This window comes from Sphaerodactylus townsendi, linkage group LG12 (genome assembly GCF_021028975.2).
Source record: "Sphaerodactylus townsendi isolate TG3544 linkage group LG12, MPM_Stown_v2.3, whole genome shotgun sequence".
NCBI lineage: Eukaryota > Metazoa > Chordata > Lepidosauria > Squamata > Sphaerodactylidae > Sphaerodactylus > Sphaerodactylus townsendi.
This window is the reverse complement of record NC_059436.1, coordinates 5612090-5629578: the sequence shown is the minus strand read 5'-3', so window position 1 is coordinate 5629578 and position 17489 is coordinate 5612090. Positions and strand designations below refer to the sequence as shown.

Here is a 17489-nt window from a genome sequence, read left to right as displayed (position 1 = left end):
GGGTAGTATATAATCTGTAACGAACAGCAATAACCTCTAGAATAATTTTAAACAATTGACAGTGTGATCTAGTAGTTACAGTGTTGGACCCACAGACCCAGGGATCCATTCTAAGCTGGTCTACTGAGAGATAAACCCCATTCCGTTTGATAGGCCCAACTCCCAGGAAAATGTTATTAGGTTTGTAGCCCTAATTCCAATCATCCCCCTGCTGAGATGTTCACTGGGTGACCATGAGCCAGTCACTTCCCTTTGACCTAATAATTTACCTCAGAAGAGTGTTGTGTGGCTAGAACAGGTAAGGAGAGCCATACCTGTTGCTCTGAACTCTCTGGTAGTGGGGTGAACTGTGTCACTCCCCAAGCTCTTCTGTTTATGCCAGCATTTTGATTTTCCGAATTTTCACATTTCCTTATGTAATTCAGAAAGGGCAAGCTTGCAAGGTGGAAAGGAATCACCCAGCTAAAACACTCTCAAGGGAGAAAAGAAGCCAAGCGATGGGAGAGTGGATCCAGTTCTTCAGACACTAATTTCTGCCAAGGGGCCGAGATCCCATAACATGGACCTGGAAGGAGGTGGCTTTATAACTAATGCCGAGCTTTGCACATCCTCCTGAGAGTGAAAGTGATGATGCATTTAGATGCAAAACTCTCTTGAGCAGAGTATCAGCCTTTCAAACACACCTTGTGCAGCTTGGAAAGTATTTGCATCACTGTTTGCACAGTCGTTGCCTTCCTAATCCTGGTTACATTCAAAAGGCCAGATCAGATGGAAAGATCCACGACTGGATCATCTGTGCAATGTCCTTCGATAAATTGCAGCCACAGGGCTCCCTGATTCTTATCACATGAAGTTGCCTGTTCCCTAGCTACAGTGAATGCATGTACAGAGTCCAAGTGTACACTTGATTGCTCTTAATGCCTACATCCTCAAGTTACATTGAATGCATGTTATATCAACCTCACATTTTTCCAGGCACTGGTCCCCAGTTTCATTTGAAAGGTGAACACTCACTGGCCCTTTCTAACAAATAAGTGTGCACACACGTACATGCAGGTTGTGCATGTGTTAAAAGTAGTGTGAACAGGTTCAGTGAATGTACGCATGTCCCACATTTACATGCTTATGTCTGTGAAAAAGTGGATTTTGCTATTCCACACAGTAAAATCCAGCTTCAAAGTGCATTAAAAGTGGATTGAAAGTGGATTATTCTGCATGTGCGGATGGGGCCACTGAGCCATGGCACCATCAGGACTGAGGCACTGAAGGCAATTTTTCTACTTGCACCATTTTCTGGACCTCACATGGCCTTGCAGAGTTGTTATTTGCTTCCACTGCAGAGAAAATACAGGCAGGCTGTTTCCTCCAACAGGGTAAATTCAGCCTGTTGAAGGTAAAAAGAGAAGTGCATGGGAAACGGGGAGTGGGATCCAGAGGGAATTACCACCACCTGCATTGCAGGGGGTTGGACTTGATGGCCCTTGGGGTCTCTTCCAACTCTGGGATTCTATGATTCACCTGTACCATGCGCCAGATCTACATTGGAATTATACATTGAAAATACATTGTAAATTGTACATTGAAAAACCCTGACCTGCCTTGTAAGTATTTTCATGTTTTGGAAATCAATTTCACATGTAAATTGTAATTCTTTGTAACAAGTCTTTATTTTGTTTCTTTTCAGAACAGCCGTGAAGTTTAACGAGGCCAGTTAATTATCTGGATTCTGGCTAGCTGTTATCATTGTATTTAGATTATATTGCCGTGCCGTTCTAACTTGTGTATATATATATATTACTCCAATGGGAGAATGAAAACAATTTTTCCAAAACATTTTGTTACTGTTTGTAAAACTATAGAATTATTTTGGTTACTTATAAGTAAATTGCTACTCCAGTGGGAGAACTAATTTTTGAAGTCGTTGTAGCCTGTTGGGTACAAGTTTTCTTTATTTTCACAGATCTACATTGGAAGGCATTTAACAAAAAAATGCAGCGGAGGTGCAGCTCATCAGTTTGACCCTAAAGTAACAATGGGGAAAAGAACACGGAAAGGAGAGGAGAGTTTAAGGGAGGCATGTGGGAAAATGCAGTTTTACATACTTCAAAGTTGACAGCTGTGAATAAAAATGAACAATAAGTCCTAAGGCCCTGCGGAGAAGACGGAATTGAAGTGAAATTTGATGGAGAAAGAGAGTCAGGTGGCACCCAACACCTGTCCAAGGAAGGGGTTCAGCTCCAATGAGAATGGGTGGAGTTATGGCAGAGGGCACGAGCCCAGATCTTATTGGAGGAGCGGAACTCGAGGGCACAGAAATAAGACCTGAATGCAAAGGTGAAGGGCACAGAGTCTGCGCTGGACGTGCATAAGGATAGGAAGCCAGTGAAAGACTCTGAGGGGTTCAGACTGCAGGATAGAAGTCAGGCCAGAGTTTTGCATAGAGCAGTGGTGGCGAACTTATGGCACGAGTGCCAGAGGTGGCACTCAGAGCCCTCTCTGTGGGCACACGCAAACAGAGTGCCCCCCCCCCCCACAAATCTAGGCTCGCCTGGGCTGCTGGGCTCGATTATTAGCATTAAACCTAAGACCTAGTTTTCGGGAAGCCGTGTAGGTAACCCTGTTAAGCACTGGTAAACCCCACTGATTTTCATGCGAAGAACTAAGCGCGATCCTTTACCTGGGAGAAAGCTCGGTTGCTCGCAATGGGGCTTGCTTCTGAGTAAACCCTCCTAGGGTCGTGATTCACCCATTGGAAGAATTGCATGGTTGCTTCAAAGCAAAGCCACCGACTACCACCAAGCTTACTCCTGAGTAACGCGCACCTCGGAGCCAACCGTTTTTCTAAACTAAAACCTCAGTATTCAGTTTAAATTGCCGTATATGGCACTTTGCAACAAATAAGTGGGTTTTGGGTTGCAGTTGGGCACTCAGCCTCGAAAAGGTTCACCATCACTGGCATAGAGGAATAAAAGAAAGAAACTGGAGAAAAGCACACTGCAATAGGCAAAGTGGAAGGTAACCTGAGCATCAACCAGAATTTTCCCCAACGGGAGAAAGAGAGAGACGGCTGGATATTTCAGAACAACAGAAAAGTGGATCTGGTTGGCAGGGCAAACAATAACATTGTTAATGGATCAGGAACAGTTGGGGAGAGGAAAGGTCATTATTTCAATGTGTGATTTAGACTGAATCAGCGTTGTCTGGTGGTTAGAGTGTTGAAAGACTACGTTGTAAAAGACCCAACTTCAAAACCCTGCTCTGCCATGGAAGTTTGCTGAGCTACGTGTACCTCACAGGGTGTTTTTGAGGATAAAATGGAGGGGAGGAGATAATAGGCAGTTTTGGGTCACCCTTGAGAGAAAAAGGCAAAGGATCATAAATTTTTAAAATTCCTAGAAAGGATCCCCAGTGTCACATGTCTAAAACAGGTAACAAAGCATCCTAACAAGGAAAAATGGAAGGATCTAACAGAACGAGGGACTAGAAAACTGCCCCTGTTGTGGAGACCAAGAAACTTTTGTATCCCATACAGAGGGCATAGGCCGGTCTCTGTGAAGGATCTGTTTGTCAAGTGACACCTCAACCATGCAGATAAAGGGGGAACAGATGGGTCATTACTTTTCCTAGGATGTTTGGGGTGTGATGGAACACAACTTTCCATCTTCTTAAGCTCTTTTGCCCTGTGGGTTGCTGCTTGGGGCAAAAGGGATACTATTTCTGGGAAGTCCTTTTAGGTAACAGCTGCCCCCCCACGCATACACAAATGAGCTTCTAGTCGCTCTTTAATTGTTGAATGGTTCACAGTGTGAAATGTGGGCTGAATAGGCTCTTGCTCAGAGGCATGCCTCAGGGGCGAGAAGCAGACATGCTTTGTTTATCTGCAGCCCCAGATGTGGATTGGAACTGGGGGGTGTGAGGGATTGTCTTGATGTAACAGCATGTCCCGTTCTACAGAGCAGCCTGCCAGAGCATCCTCTTAGGCAGCGTCAAGACTGCCTAAGACACTATCTTTAAACAGTATTATGTGTATTGGTAATATATAGTCAACTGTTAGAAACTTTGGAAGTATTTTATTATGATATTGTGGATACTTTATCTCACAGAAGAAGATACATTCTTGGGGGGAAATAGATGGAAGTCAATGACTACAATTGCTGACTTTTGTATTTCTTTTCTTTTTTCTTTTCTCCATTGGTTTTTCTTTCTTCTCTCTTGTTTCTTTGTGTAATGACTTACACATGTGTTTCACATGTATTTTAATTTTCATTGAATTACGCATATTGTAACTACTGTATATAATAAAGTTATTTTTTCCTTCCACAAAGAGAGAGAGAGACTACTGCTCTGCCATAGAGACATCATCCCTTCATCCCCGTTTGTTCTCTCTTTTTTATTTTTTCCTATCGAAGAGAATATTGGATATGATTGTATGGGGTTGAGAACTTTAACATTCCAATATTCAATAAACGAAAACCAACTCGTCTTCAATCTACTTGACTGAGGATCCCTTATTTCCATTTTATAGCAAATAATAGGGCGGTCTATTAAATTTAAATAGTAATAATATAATACCACTACTACTACTACTACTACTACTACTACTACTACTACTACTACTACTAATAATAATAATAATAATAATAATAATAATAATAAGATGATGATGATGATGATGATGATGATGATGATGATGATGATGATGATGATGATGATGATGATGATGATGATGATGATGATGATGATGATCTGGCAGCTGTGAAATCTACAATAATAATAATAAATCAGTCCGCTTCATCTACAGCAGACAGAGAGACCATATTTTGACAGGCTGTTCGCCAGCTGATTCATGACAGTTCAGCAAATTGCTTCATTGTATTCCTTCTTTACAGCGCAGTATGGCACAATCAGTGCAGTATGGCCCCTCTCCCTTGGAAGTTCACTGGGAGACCCTGGGCTAGTCATACCCTTTCCACCTAATCAACCTCACTGAGGTGTTGTGAGGATGCAACGCAGGAGAGGAGGAGGATCCGGGCCACTTCGGGCTCCCATTGGGGAGAAAGGTGGGGCATAAATGAAATAAAGAAATAAATAATCCTTGTGTAGGAAGAGTCAAGATGTTGGAGAGGATGTGGATGACACACAACTTCATGGCATGCTGATACATATTCTGTAGAAGTAAGGGCTGAGCGGGCTGTTTCTGTTTGGGGTTCAGATGTTTTATTCACTTATTGTGCAACAGCCTATCCTGGAACAGCTTCTGACACAGGGGTATTAGTAGGGTTTTTTTAAAAAATCATAGCAGGTTTTTTAAAAAAAATTAGAAGTTGTACAGGATATCCCTACAATCCCTCCAAAAGAAAAAAAAATAGGATCAAAACAGTGATTGGTTTACTATTAATTTATTTATTGACTTTATATATATTTCTAACAGACTCTCTAGGCTGGTCTACTAGATGCTGGTAACAGAAAATATGCCATGAGTATAAATGCTTCAGTGTAGAGTAACATCATGCACTTGATGTAGATGTGAGCTCTGATTTACTAAAGCTTTAACCAGGAATAAATTGTCCTGGTTTCTAAGGTGCCACTAGACTCCTGTTTTATTTACAAAATATGCCCTCTCCCTAGTGATTAGGGACTTGGGTCATTTACAGGGGGTCTTCCTGTAGCAGCCTGTCCTGTGAAGTGACCCTTAACTCAACTCTTTAACTTCTCATTGGAAGAACCTTAAAGGAGCTGTTTATGACCGTAAACGATCTCCCGTGAATGATCTGGTGTGATACTCCCCGCCCCCCAAATCCACAGCTGAGCCACAGACAGGTGTCTGAATTTCCACTTCAGATGATATCCAGCCACCCAAGGAGGTGAGGGTTTCTTCTCAGTGACAGTACACGCACAAAAATCCCAGATTAAGAGCATGATTTAAGACGCTATCAGGCATTTGAAATCTGGGTGGGATATAGGATTATTGAAGGGAAGGGATGGGGTAGAGGAATAGCCATCTTAAATCTGTTGCAGGAAAAAGTTAGGCATCTTGTGGTACCTTAAAGGCTGCCAGATATATTGTGGCATAAGTGTCAGTGAGCTAGAACTCACATCATCTGATATGTAAAATAAATTGTCAGCCTGCAGAAGGGACATAACAGATAGGGGAGGGGCAATGTTAGGGGTTTAAAAGGCCAGGAAATGAAGAATGGAATCTGTGAAGAATGCATCTTTTAAGATGGCCTCTGCTGGACATATAGACATCACTTAAAAACAAAGAAAATTTTGGCTGTGTGGGTTTTCAAGACAGTGTAACCGTGCTCTGGTATTGTTTGCTCCTGACATTTCACCCACATCTATGGCTGACATATTCAGAGGCATTTCACAGTAAGATGCATTTCTCTCCATGGCACAGAGAAACACATCTTACCCAGACAGGTCTCTGAAGATGCCAGCCACAGATGCAGATGAAACATTAGGAGCAAAAACTACCACACTACAGCCACACAGGCCAGAAAACCCTCAGCAGTCAGTTGATTCTGGCTGTGAAAACCCTCAACAATACAAAGGCCCCTTCTGCACGCGCAAAATAATTTCACAACTGTTTGCAAGTGGATTTTGCCATTCCGCACAGCTTCAAAGAGCACTGAAAGCAGTTTGAAAGTGCATTATTCTGCATGTGCGGAAGGAGCCAAAGAAAGTATTCTCACTAGAAATATATTTTGATTCATATGCCAGGTTATGCAGGTCTATTGAGCAAGGTTGCAGATTTCTGCATGCTTACTTGACAATAAGTCCCAGTGGGACTGACTTCCAGCTACAAGATTAGGTGACCAGATTTGACTAACTGGGTTCTAGATCTGCTGCCAAACCTTCTGAAAAGGGAAGCTCAGCACTGTGGAATCAATACAATGGTAACTGAAGGGTCTTTCTTCTATTTTTAATCTTTATTTCTCACATTGGGATCCCAGTCATTGGCTGCATTCGTTTCAGCTGAACATGAACACCCAAGTCCCATATACTGTTCAGAAAATCGCTTACCAAAGTTTTGAGTTTTTTTAAATGTGAATAAATAGCACAGCACACGTCTTTAGTAAATTGCTTTTATTCTCATCCAGGCCTCAACTTGGCAGAATTCTTAATAACCACACATAAAAGAATCAAAGAATTAGTTTGTACTTTATTTTTTAAAAAAAGTCCAAAGGAGATAGATCTCAGCAATATGGTATACTCTGTGCCTTGTGGCTACTTTTTGATATTCATGCCCTTTTCACAAACTCTGGAGGGGGGATTCCACCCTCCTCCTGATCTCCTTCTTAACTTTGATTTCTCTACACAATCAGAATAATGCACTTTCAATCTACTTTCACAATTGTTTACAAGTGGATTTTGCTATTCCGCACAGTAAAATCCAGCTGCAAAGTGCATTGAAAGTGGATTGAAAGTGCATTATTCTGCATGTGCGGAAGGGGCCTTAGATTCAATGGCCTGGATTCAGTGAAGAGGTCACATATACAAGTCTAGAAACAAACACCAACTAGCCCTGACATCTGAATGCAGATTCCTCTCCCCCCCTCCCCACCTAACAGTAGTTAGGTGGGCTTCCCATGACAAGATGGGCTTCCCATCATAAGCAAACAGAAGTGATGTTTGAATGCAGTCCAAGTGTGTTACACTCTATCCAATTCAAGACTTGCCTAGGTCACCAGTGGCCATTGGAAATGCACAGGTAAATATTTGTTCAAGAATAAGGTGACTATTTGTGGTAGTATCTTTACCACCAAAGAAATAGACTGGGCTCCATGCATGGAGAAGATAATCTCTCATGGATGTTTCTAACTATATAACTGGTAGCTGGCTGGAGAGCTTTCCTTTATGATGGTTTCAGACAAATTTCTGCTGTTATCACCAAAACAGTTTTTCTGGAGTTGTGGTGTTCATCACCAAAAGTCTTTAAGAGCATATTCAACAACAATTTTTCTGGATCTGTTTGTGGTGAGAAATTATATTTTGTGACCATTTCTAACATCCAGCTCCATTTTTGGAGATGCATAGATCCACTTAAGATACTTTCCAGAGTGTTTCTGCTACTAGCTGGAAGTTGGGTTTGAGAAGCCAGGAGGTTCTTCTGAAGAGTCAGTGATCCCTGTTTTAATGGGAACTTAGAAAATTCTTCCTGGTGCCCCCAGAGGACTGATCGCATCTACTTCGGAAGGTACTCAACAGCTTTATTTACATCTTATACATCTTGGGCCTACAGACCCTAACTGTGACAACTCAAATAGCCACCTTAACAACACAGCTGCTGCTGCTGCTTCTTACACATCACCAGGAGGCCAATGGGCTCTCCCTCACTGTCCTGCAAAGCCACAAACCTCAGCCCATTCTGGGACTCACAAGAACCTTCCATATCTTGAGTATCTTTGATCACGTCAGGCACTATTTCACTGTCTCCTTGAAATCGCTGTAGTAGTTGATTGATGCCAATCTCTTTGTGGAGGAAACAGACTCCAGTTTGTTTCCTCTATACTGGAGGTTATGCGTGTACCTGCCACCCTTATAGTGATCACAGAATGAACTGTTAGCCTATGTGCTACGTACAAAATACAACTCTGTCAACTTACATTCCAAAAAGCTCCGAGCACAGAAACAAGGACATTTTATTCTTAATGGTAGTTGGCCAGTGGGACTACATTTCAGGAAGGATTCACCTAAGGGCAGACTCTCTGTGAAAGATGTGCCCCTACCACAACTGTGCCCTTCTATCTTCTCTGATACGGAGTCTCCAGATAAAATCCTAGGTGGCCTAGAGAAACAGCTTGAGCTCATTCCGTGAGGAGTTCCCTTTGTGGTGGCTATGATGCTCTGGACTGATATCTGTCCTGCCCTCAGCTCTGTAGCAAGAGCTGTTTTCCAGAAGATCCATAGATCTGATAGCCAAGGAAGTCCTCTAGACATCAGTTGCAGCCACATTCCTCTATGATCATGTCCTCATGATGACGTAGCGTCACCTCCCCTTTCTCATAGTACAACATGGACAGTGGACTCAGTTTGACAGGGGCACATGCTGGACAGGGCACTCGATTGGGCTGGTATAACTTCAGCAAACTCTGCAAGGAACAAAGGAAGGGAAAACAATGCATTGGCTGTAAGAAACAGTGTAAATGTCAAGAGGCTACAAAATGACAGACCCACATTCAAATGGAGGTGGGATCTTGGCTCAGAAGTAGCACATTTGTTTTGTGTGCATAAGGTCCCAGCTTCAATGCCTGCCTCTCCAATTAAAATAATTATATAGGAAGTGATGTGAAAGGAGGAGGGGGGGACTCAGGCAAAGAGACTTTTGGGCTGAATGGTCAGCTTTATCAGGCAAAACTGTTTTTGATCAAAGTGAAACTCCTTCCCAGCATCATGGCCTTGAGCCAAACTCAAGTCCTACACAGCTGCTATTACCCTTTTCAAAATATCAGGAAGATCTAGATATGGATCTTCCAGTGTCTTGTCTGGTTTGTACTCTCAACCATCTAAAAATGTATTTTTTTTCCTTCCCTGTGATTTTACAGACCCATTTTCCAGATCTCAAGGACTGCAAAAAATACCCTTGAAGAGTAGTTGCCTCCTACCTGAATATATGCATGATTGGTTGGCTTGAAGGTCTCATCGACAGGTGACGGGCAGTCCCCCTCACAGCGGTATGCATTGAACTTCTTGGGGTACACAATCCAGCTTCCCCAGCCAGTCTGTTCAAAGTCCACCATCATGTCTACTCTCTTGCACAGAGATCGACTTTCCTCTCCATAGTTGGTGGCAGATAGGTCAGTCACTTTAATCCTTTGCTTTTGCTTTTTGTTCCGCCGGTGCCGACGGCCCCTGATTTCCTTGGAAGTGTTATTGTCTGCCATTATGTACTTTGACATCTCCACGGTCCTGATGAGACTTGGGCCAGGGGAAGTTGCTGAGAACTTATCTTTGGAGAAGATAATGAGTAAGACCCTATCGGCCATACTATGGGTCATCAAAACACGTTCTGCCTGGCTGGAGATGTTATGCCCAAATTGGAACAAACTGGCGTCTCCTACACCATTCTCAGTGGAGTCCTCTTCCTCCCAGTCCTGAATATCTGGAATGTCCTTTTCATCCCCAGAATTCACAACTTGGTGGAGCCAGAAGCGGAGCATGCTTGTGATGTTAAACACCTTCCAGGGAGAGCGGGTGAAGGAGGAGGAACTGATGAAGGAGCCCAGGAAGAGTTTCTCTGTGCAGGTCTGATTCTCATGACATTTGTACTCATGGCTATGGTAGATGTTCACAGTGATGTTTCTGGCCTGAGGGAAATGCAGCAGATGAACCCGGAGCTCTGCCAATTTCACCTCGTGGTTGGTGGAAATGGAGGTCATGTCAAAAAAGAAGCCCCACTGGTTGGCAAACTGGAACAAACCTGGAAGGCAGAAAAATGACATTGTGAAAAGAGCTTGAGTGGTTTAATATTTTGAATATGCTTATCAGTCTATGGACACCAAGCAGTCTTGCTGAGAAGTTAGGTGGAGAGATAACAAAGTAAGAACCTTTAAAGGCAGATGTATGCTGTGGACCTGTTGGGCATAAGTACATGCTCACTCACATTCTGAACAGTGGACCACCATGCACTTGCCACATTTAGTTCATATGGCCTCCTTTCTGTTGAAACTATAGAAGGTTCTGCCTGCTTGTTTACCCCATGCTTAGGACAGACTGGCCAGTGCTTGGGAGTTCACAAACATCTCTCCAACTCCAAAGCAGTTTTCAGCTTGAAAAAAAACCACTGTATTCACACTTGGATTTGAATTTGGGAGAGTTGTTGCCAGGTTCCTGACCAGTGAAAAAACATGATGCCCAGTCTTGGGTATGTCACAATCTCTCAGCTTAATGTACTTCCTAAGAAAAGGGTTAAACTTAATATGTTGTAATTTGCATTGAATCCTGGGGATTTGATGGGAAGGACTGTAAGGATATTTCAAAGGGCATGCCCCTACCCACTCAAAATTAGCCCTGATTTAATTGATCATAAACAAACATGTCTACTGTAGCAGAATACAAACTGGTTTACTAATGGGAATAATGGTAGCCTGTTGTTATTATTTGTCATTATAATAATCTTATTTCTTTTGCATTTAAATTTAAGTGCTATGCAAATATTTTAAACATTTTAACAAACAGTTTCCAGTGGCAAACAGTTTCTTTCTTTCTTATTATATTTATACCCCACCCATTTTTGGCCAGAGCTGGGCTCAGGACAGCTTACATACAAAGTTAAAACAACCACAATACACCAAATTAGAATCCATAGCTCATGTGGTGGAGTGGGGAATCACATCCAGTTCTCCAGAGTAGAGTCCACTGCTCTTAACCATTACTACCAGAGAGGTCCCTGCTTATAGTAGCTTAGAAACCATTCATATCTACAGATGAATTATTTCATTTTCACCACAGTTTCTCCCCAGTAGAGGTGCAAAATGGCTTATATGATTTTCCTCTCCATTTTATCTTCACAACACCCTGTAAGTTACATTAGGCTGAGGGTGTGTGGCTGGTCCAAGGTCACTCAGTGAATGGGATTTGAACATGAATTTCCAAGGTTCTGATCTGATATTTTAAGCTCTAAACCACACTACTGTACTGTTAAAAGAATAAATATCTTTTTCCTTAAAGAAGGTTCAAATATGACACCGGAGATACAAGAAAGGAAGGAAGCGAAAGAGGCAGAATAAACAGGAGAATAGATTGCCTTTGTTTCGGCTTCATGTACTTTGACTTAATTTCAGCGGAGGAGCTAAGGCGATGAGTCAAAGGAGAAAAATAAAGCTTCAGCCCTTCCAGATAATTATTAACACATCCCATAAGTTAATTAAATCATGGATGACGAAAGACCAGCGGAATTGGGATTTCATTACATTTCATTGTTCTTTGGTTGACTAACACCAGCCAGGTCCTTTGATATAAAGGCCTTTGTAGAACACTTGGAAAACAGTTCACACCCATTAAGACCTAGATAGTGAGGGGGTTTTTAAAAAAGAAAATTAGCTTTTCATGTGCTGACTGAATACTGAGGGGAAAGTGCTGCTATTGTCCATGTACAATTAGTTTCAGCACCAGTGAGAAAGACAGCACAAGGAGACAAATCCACATTTCACATTCACATGTATACATGATATATTCCCTACCTTGGCTGGGAGAACCTATAATCCAAACGGTGGACATATAAATATCGTTTTGACCGTTTTGAAACCCACACCTATTGCCAGAGCTGGCAGCCTTTTGTGACAGTTGTGGTATTGTTGTGTCTTGCTTCTACCATCATATCTCCTTCTCCTCACATTCTTTCATCCTTTCAGTGAGTAATTATGGCTAATTTTATCGTTATCTTGTAAATGAAGGCAGAGTGGTCTAGGTCATATCTACTGATGTGATTTTCTTGGTGGTTGCAACCATGAGGGGACAATTTACAAAAGGGAGGGAATAGTAAAAGGAATATTTTCCTTCCAAGATCTGATTGGTTTGTTTGTTTTTTAGAAAGACGCTTTGGGTCAGAGGAAGTTAACAGTCCCCCTGAAATCAATAGGGTTTGACAGCCCAGAGCCCTTTGTGGATGGGGCGGGATATAAATCCTAAATAAATAAATCCAAAGTAAATAGAAGTTAAGCCGTTCACTCTAAATAAGAGCCATTGACAAGCAGGACCCAGGTTCAAATTCACCCACCTCCCAGGAACTTCTCTGTTGAACTTGTGTGGGTCACTCAGCAGTTTCCCACAGGAGGCTGCCCTGCATTCCTTGGGGCAAAGTGGGATCAAAGTCTGATGGGTTCTGGCCACCTGGCGCTTATTCCTGAAGGCTTTCCCCGTCTTTCCCAGCAGCCCGTCCCCTCGGTTTTCCCTTTCTCCCAAGGAAATGCCAGTGAAAGTTTGGGGGCGGTTTTAATCTCTGGGGCGGGGGAGCATCCCAGGCCAACCCACTAGCTCCTGCATCCCTCTGGTGTAGGGCACTCTCCCTTTCTGCTCCTTCTCCCTCGCCCTTCACCAGCACCAGAGAGCAACTGCCTCCCCCCCCGCCCCCCTTTCTGCCAGGTCTCCCAAGCGGGGCGATGTGGATTGGGGGGGGGGGTCCTCGTCCTTCGCAGACGTCTGAGGCCACAATCCACAAACCAGAGAAGGGGGGGGGTTCCTTGAAAGCAGGGGACCGGGATGGGGGGAGACGCGACGGAGAAGCCTCATCTGTCAATGCCATCCCTCCAGACCCCGACCCAGCCGGGGCTGCTCAGTCCCGAGAAGGATGGAAGGGGGGGGGGGGTGTCAACACTTACTTTTCGCCTCCAAGCTGAGGACCGAGTCGGACTCCTGCAGCGCCCGCGCATCCAAGGGGGGCCGGCCCAGGCGCTTCCCGGCCAGGAGGGAGCGGTAGAGGTGCATCATGTAGCCCGGGTACCGAGGCGGGCCGAGGCGGGTCGGGACCGCGGGTCCGGACGGGGGGAAGGGGTCCTCGCGGAGGAGCCTCGCGGGCTCCGGGCTGGCCAGCTCCAGCAGGGCCAGAGACCAGCAGAGCAGCTCCGGGGCGGAGGGCGACCTGTTGGGGACCATCTCTGCAGGGTGCGCGTTCGCTCCTTCCCCGTCCCGTCGAGCGGCGCTTGAGACCTGGCGCTGCCAGAGCCGGCCGGCCTTGACTGCCCTCCACGCTTGCTTCGTCCCCAGGCCGGACTTGTCAAAACTTGCTGATCGCCCCGACCCTCTGCTCAGGCAGCAATTCTCCCGGCTCCAGCCCAGCCCACCAACAGGCTCCGGGCTGCCCTCCTCCCATTAGACACCAGCCGCCAAGTGAAAGGAAAGGGAGCAGAGGGACGGTTTCCCAGCAGCCTGAGAATGACCAGATCAGGACTCCCGCCCCCCTCCTTTCCTTTCCTTTCCTTCCCTCCCTCTTGGCACCCTGATTTCCCCTCCTTGATTCATTGTTGAGACGATGGGGAGGAGATCCAGATTGGGGGGGGGGGCACAGGAGGTCAGAGGGTTGGCAGTCCCCTTTTTAAACCGGAGCACTGATTTGTGTGCATCTGTGGGAAGGAGGATTCTGCAGGCGGAACAGGCTGTGGACATTCATTGGTTCATTGTACAATACATTATCAGTTTTATTTCTGCACAATGTATTCTTGCTTATGACTGATAAGTCTGTTATAGTTTGCAAGTACCTGGGACTATTTGGATGGTCATTTTGACTATAACCTGCCCACCTTCTATCTATCATTGTTGCCTTCATTCGTTATTTTTTTATTATTAATAAGCTTTGCTCTTTTCTGTATTATGTTTTCTTAATCTTCCATTCCTCAAATCTACAAATCATCAATCCACTTGAGAATCAAAACAGATGAAATAGTATGAGAAAACGCTGTAAGAATGGAAATTAATGAAGGTTCCTGGCAATTGACTTGGAATTCTTCTGCCTTAGACATTTATGACAGAATTAAACTTTAACTCAATACACCTTTTTTTTACTCCCCTAAAACCATGCTGTAGGGATATTTTTGCCTTTTATGTTGCCTATGCCCAGATGGGAGGAAAGTCCATGTCTGGCCAAATCATGTAGCAAGATATCGCTGCTGCCCCTGATCTACCTGTACTAGGGATTGTTAAACATACCACAGATAATCTATCTATTTCTTTATTTACACTTTCGACTTCTAACACACCCTTTCGTGATCAAGTCAGGCTGAGGGTGGCTCACAACAGCAACTTCAGATCATACCGTTTACCATTTAAAATCCTCTTCCTAGTAGCAGTAGGGCAAGGAATTGCTCAGTTTTAGAAATACGGGTATCCTTGCGATATCCGCATGTATTTATTTATAGATTTATACTCCACTTTCTTCCTAATAGGGACCCAAGGTAGTTTATAACCCTGTTCTCTCCTCTTCCAGTTTGTTCTTACACCAACCCTGTGAGGTAGGTGTTGCAATTGACCCAAGATCACCCAGTGAGTTTTCCTGGCGCCTTCTGCCTTGTTACATGGCAGATTTAATAAGCAAGAAAAGGCTAAAAGATTGTGCCCATGTAACGATGGCTCAGTTGAATCTCTGGCCCACCAATTACTTCACTGTCTCAGATTCAAGGAAATCAGATCCAAGTTTGTGAATCTCACTCCTTTACATTTACCCGATCTCCCCGATTTAATTAGATTACACTACTTGTTGGACAACCCTGATCCTTCTCTCTGTATGATAGTGGCAGACTTTCTTCTGGAAATTACTAAATGCCAGTAGATTTCCTTTGTCCTAACATGTATATCCTGTATTGTATATGCTTTTTAATCTGTTTTTATTATTGTTGTACTGCTGTCTATGCCAATAAAGGCTTGCTTAACTTGAGTTTTCCTGGCCAAGTGTAGATTCAAACTGGGATCTCCCAGTTTCTGGTCTGGTATTTTAACTATACAGAGCTTGCTCTTTGCAGTACACAAAATTGCAGGAGTTTGCCTTAGCAGAGAGTTAACTCAAGACTTGCCAAAGCAGCGACCAATCCAGAAGATTTAACACCTTTGTTATGACAATTATGTGTCATTTGACTAATACACGGTAATGTGTGGATTATATTCCGGGGTTTTGGATATCTCTTCTTAGACATGTTCATCATGTTTTCCCTTATCTAGAACAAATGCAATCTTTTGGGAGAGAAAAAAAATAGCCTTTTGAATATTTTTGGATAACTACTCCCTCTTCTTTATTTTCATTTGGCTTTATATATACTTTTTATTAGGATTGTACTTATGTTTATATTGTTTACAACCCATTTTAAGGTGTTTCATGCTTTATGTTGTTTTATGCTCTGGTGTGTTTTGCATTGTGAGTTTTATAACTTTTATGAAGTTTTATTTTGTAAGCCATTTTGCACAGGTTGCCTAGACAGAGAGCATAGAAATTTACCAAACAAATAAATGTATATCCTACTCCCCTTTGCCCCCAGTGGAAACCAAAGCATCTAACCACATTCTCTTGTCCTTCAGTTTACCCTCACAACAACAACCCTATGAGGTCAGTGAGGCCAAGAGTGGGTGACTGGCCCAAAGTCACCCAGTAAGTTTCCATGGCAGAGGAAGAAATGGAAACTGGACTTCCATGTTGAAGAGGGAGCAAGCTTGTTTTCTGCTGCCTCAGAGACTAGGACACGGAGTAATGGATTCAAGGTGCTGGAAAAGAGATTCCACCTAAACATTAGGAAGACATTTCTGACTCTCAGAGCTGTTTGACCATGGAATTCACTCCTTTGGAGAGTGGTGGAGTCTCCTTTGGAGGTTTTTAAACAGAGGCTGGATGAACATATGTCAGGAGTGCTTTGATTGTGTGTTTCTGCATGGCAGGGGGTTAGATTTGATGGCCCTTGTGGTCTCTTCCAATTCTATGATTCCTATGTTCTAATCTGGCATTCTAACTGTGCTATCACTCTGGAATGTCTTTTGTATATTGTACAGTTTTCTGCATTGATATATTGTTGTTGTTTTTTTTTAAAAAAAACTTAGGTTTTGTGTACTTGAGGTAGCAGAGGAGTATCTATTCAATTAGTGAATCAGAGGGTTAATCATCCTCTTCTATCCCCATGCACCTCCAATCTGAACTGGGCCTTTGTACAGCTGTAACCTCACTTTCAAAGGGAGTTCTATGATCCGCATCATACCTTGCTTATTTTTCATTTGAGAGGCAGGCAGTCCCTCTGAGTTTACGCTGGGTGGTGGCGGCGAGGGGTGTTAGGGATGCTTTCTCTGTCTTTCTGTGCCTTTGGTTTTACAATACACATGCCAAATCAATCGCAGTTTTACAATGGCTCTCTGCTCAAAATAAGCAGTATTTTAAGAGGTCAGCACCATTTAGCATGGCAGCTGGCAGATCAGCCTTTGTTAGTACATGCTTGTGATTTAAGGGATTGCTCAAATTCCAAACACCATTGCAGACAAGTCATGGATAACGTAAAACCAACTATATTCAAGGCTTGTTTCCTGCTTCTACGTTTATGTCACTGTGAAGTTGACACTGTGCACCACTCCAGGATATTTATCATCTTGATACATGAACACAACTCACCACATCAGACTTCAGATAGCCCAGTGATGGCGAACCTTTTAGAGACCGAGTGCCAGGGGCGGAGCAAGGGGAAACTGCACCCGGGGCATGGGTATGCCCTGAGCCCCTGCCATGCCCCTGTCTGCCCCATCCTGCCCTGGAATGCCCCCAGAACACCCTGAAACACTGCCACCATGCCCTCGGAATGCCCTTGCCATGCCCCCATCGTGCACCCCTCACCCCCTTGGCACTATGCCACTGCCAAGTGGGGCAACAGCATGCATGCCCACAAAGAGGGCTCTGAGTGCCACCTCTGGCATGTGTGTCATAGGTTCGCCACCACGGAGATAGCCGGATAACTGTGTGAGAATGTGCAGCACATGTGGAAGGCAGAATGGGAAAAGCTAGTATATTAAAGAGTCTAGCCGTGCAG

General features: G+C 43.8%; 1 protein-coding gene across 1 annotated transcript; it reads right to left on the bottom strand.

Moving 5' to 3' along the window:
* Positions 1-8942: 8942 nt before the first annotated feature.
* NODAL (nodal growth differentiation factor) lies at positions 8943-13428 on the bottom strand. Its single transcript, XM_048513205.1, has 3 exons — positions 13323-13428; positions 9609-10423; positions 8943-9095 (listed from the first exon to the last, which is right to left on the bottom strand). Exons 1-3 carry the CDS (start codon positions 13426-13428, stop codon positions 8943-8945), a joined length of 1074 nt encoding a protein of 357 aa, XP_048369162.1.
* Between the last annotated feature and the right edge of the window lie 4061 nt (positions 13429-17489).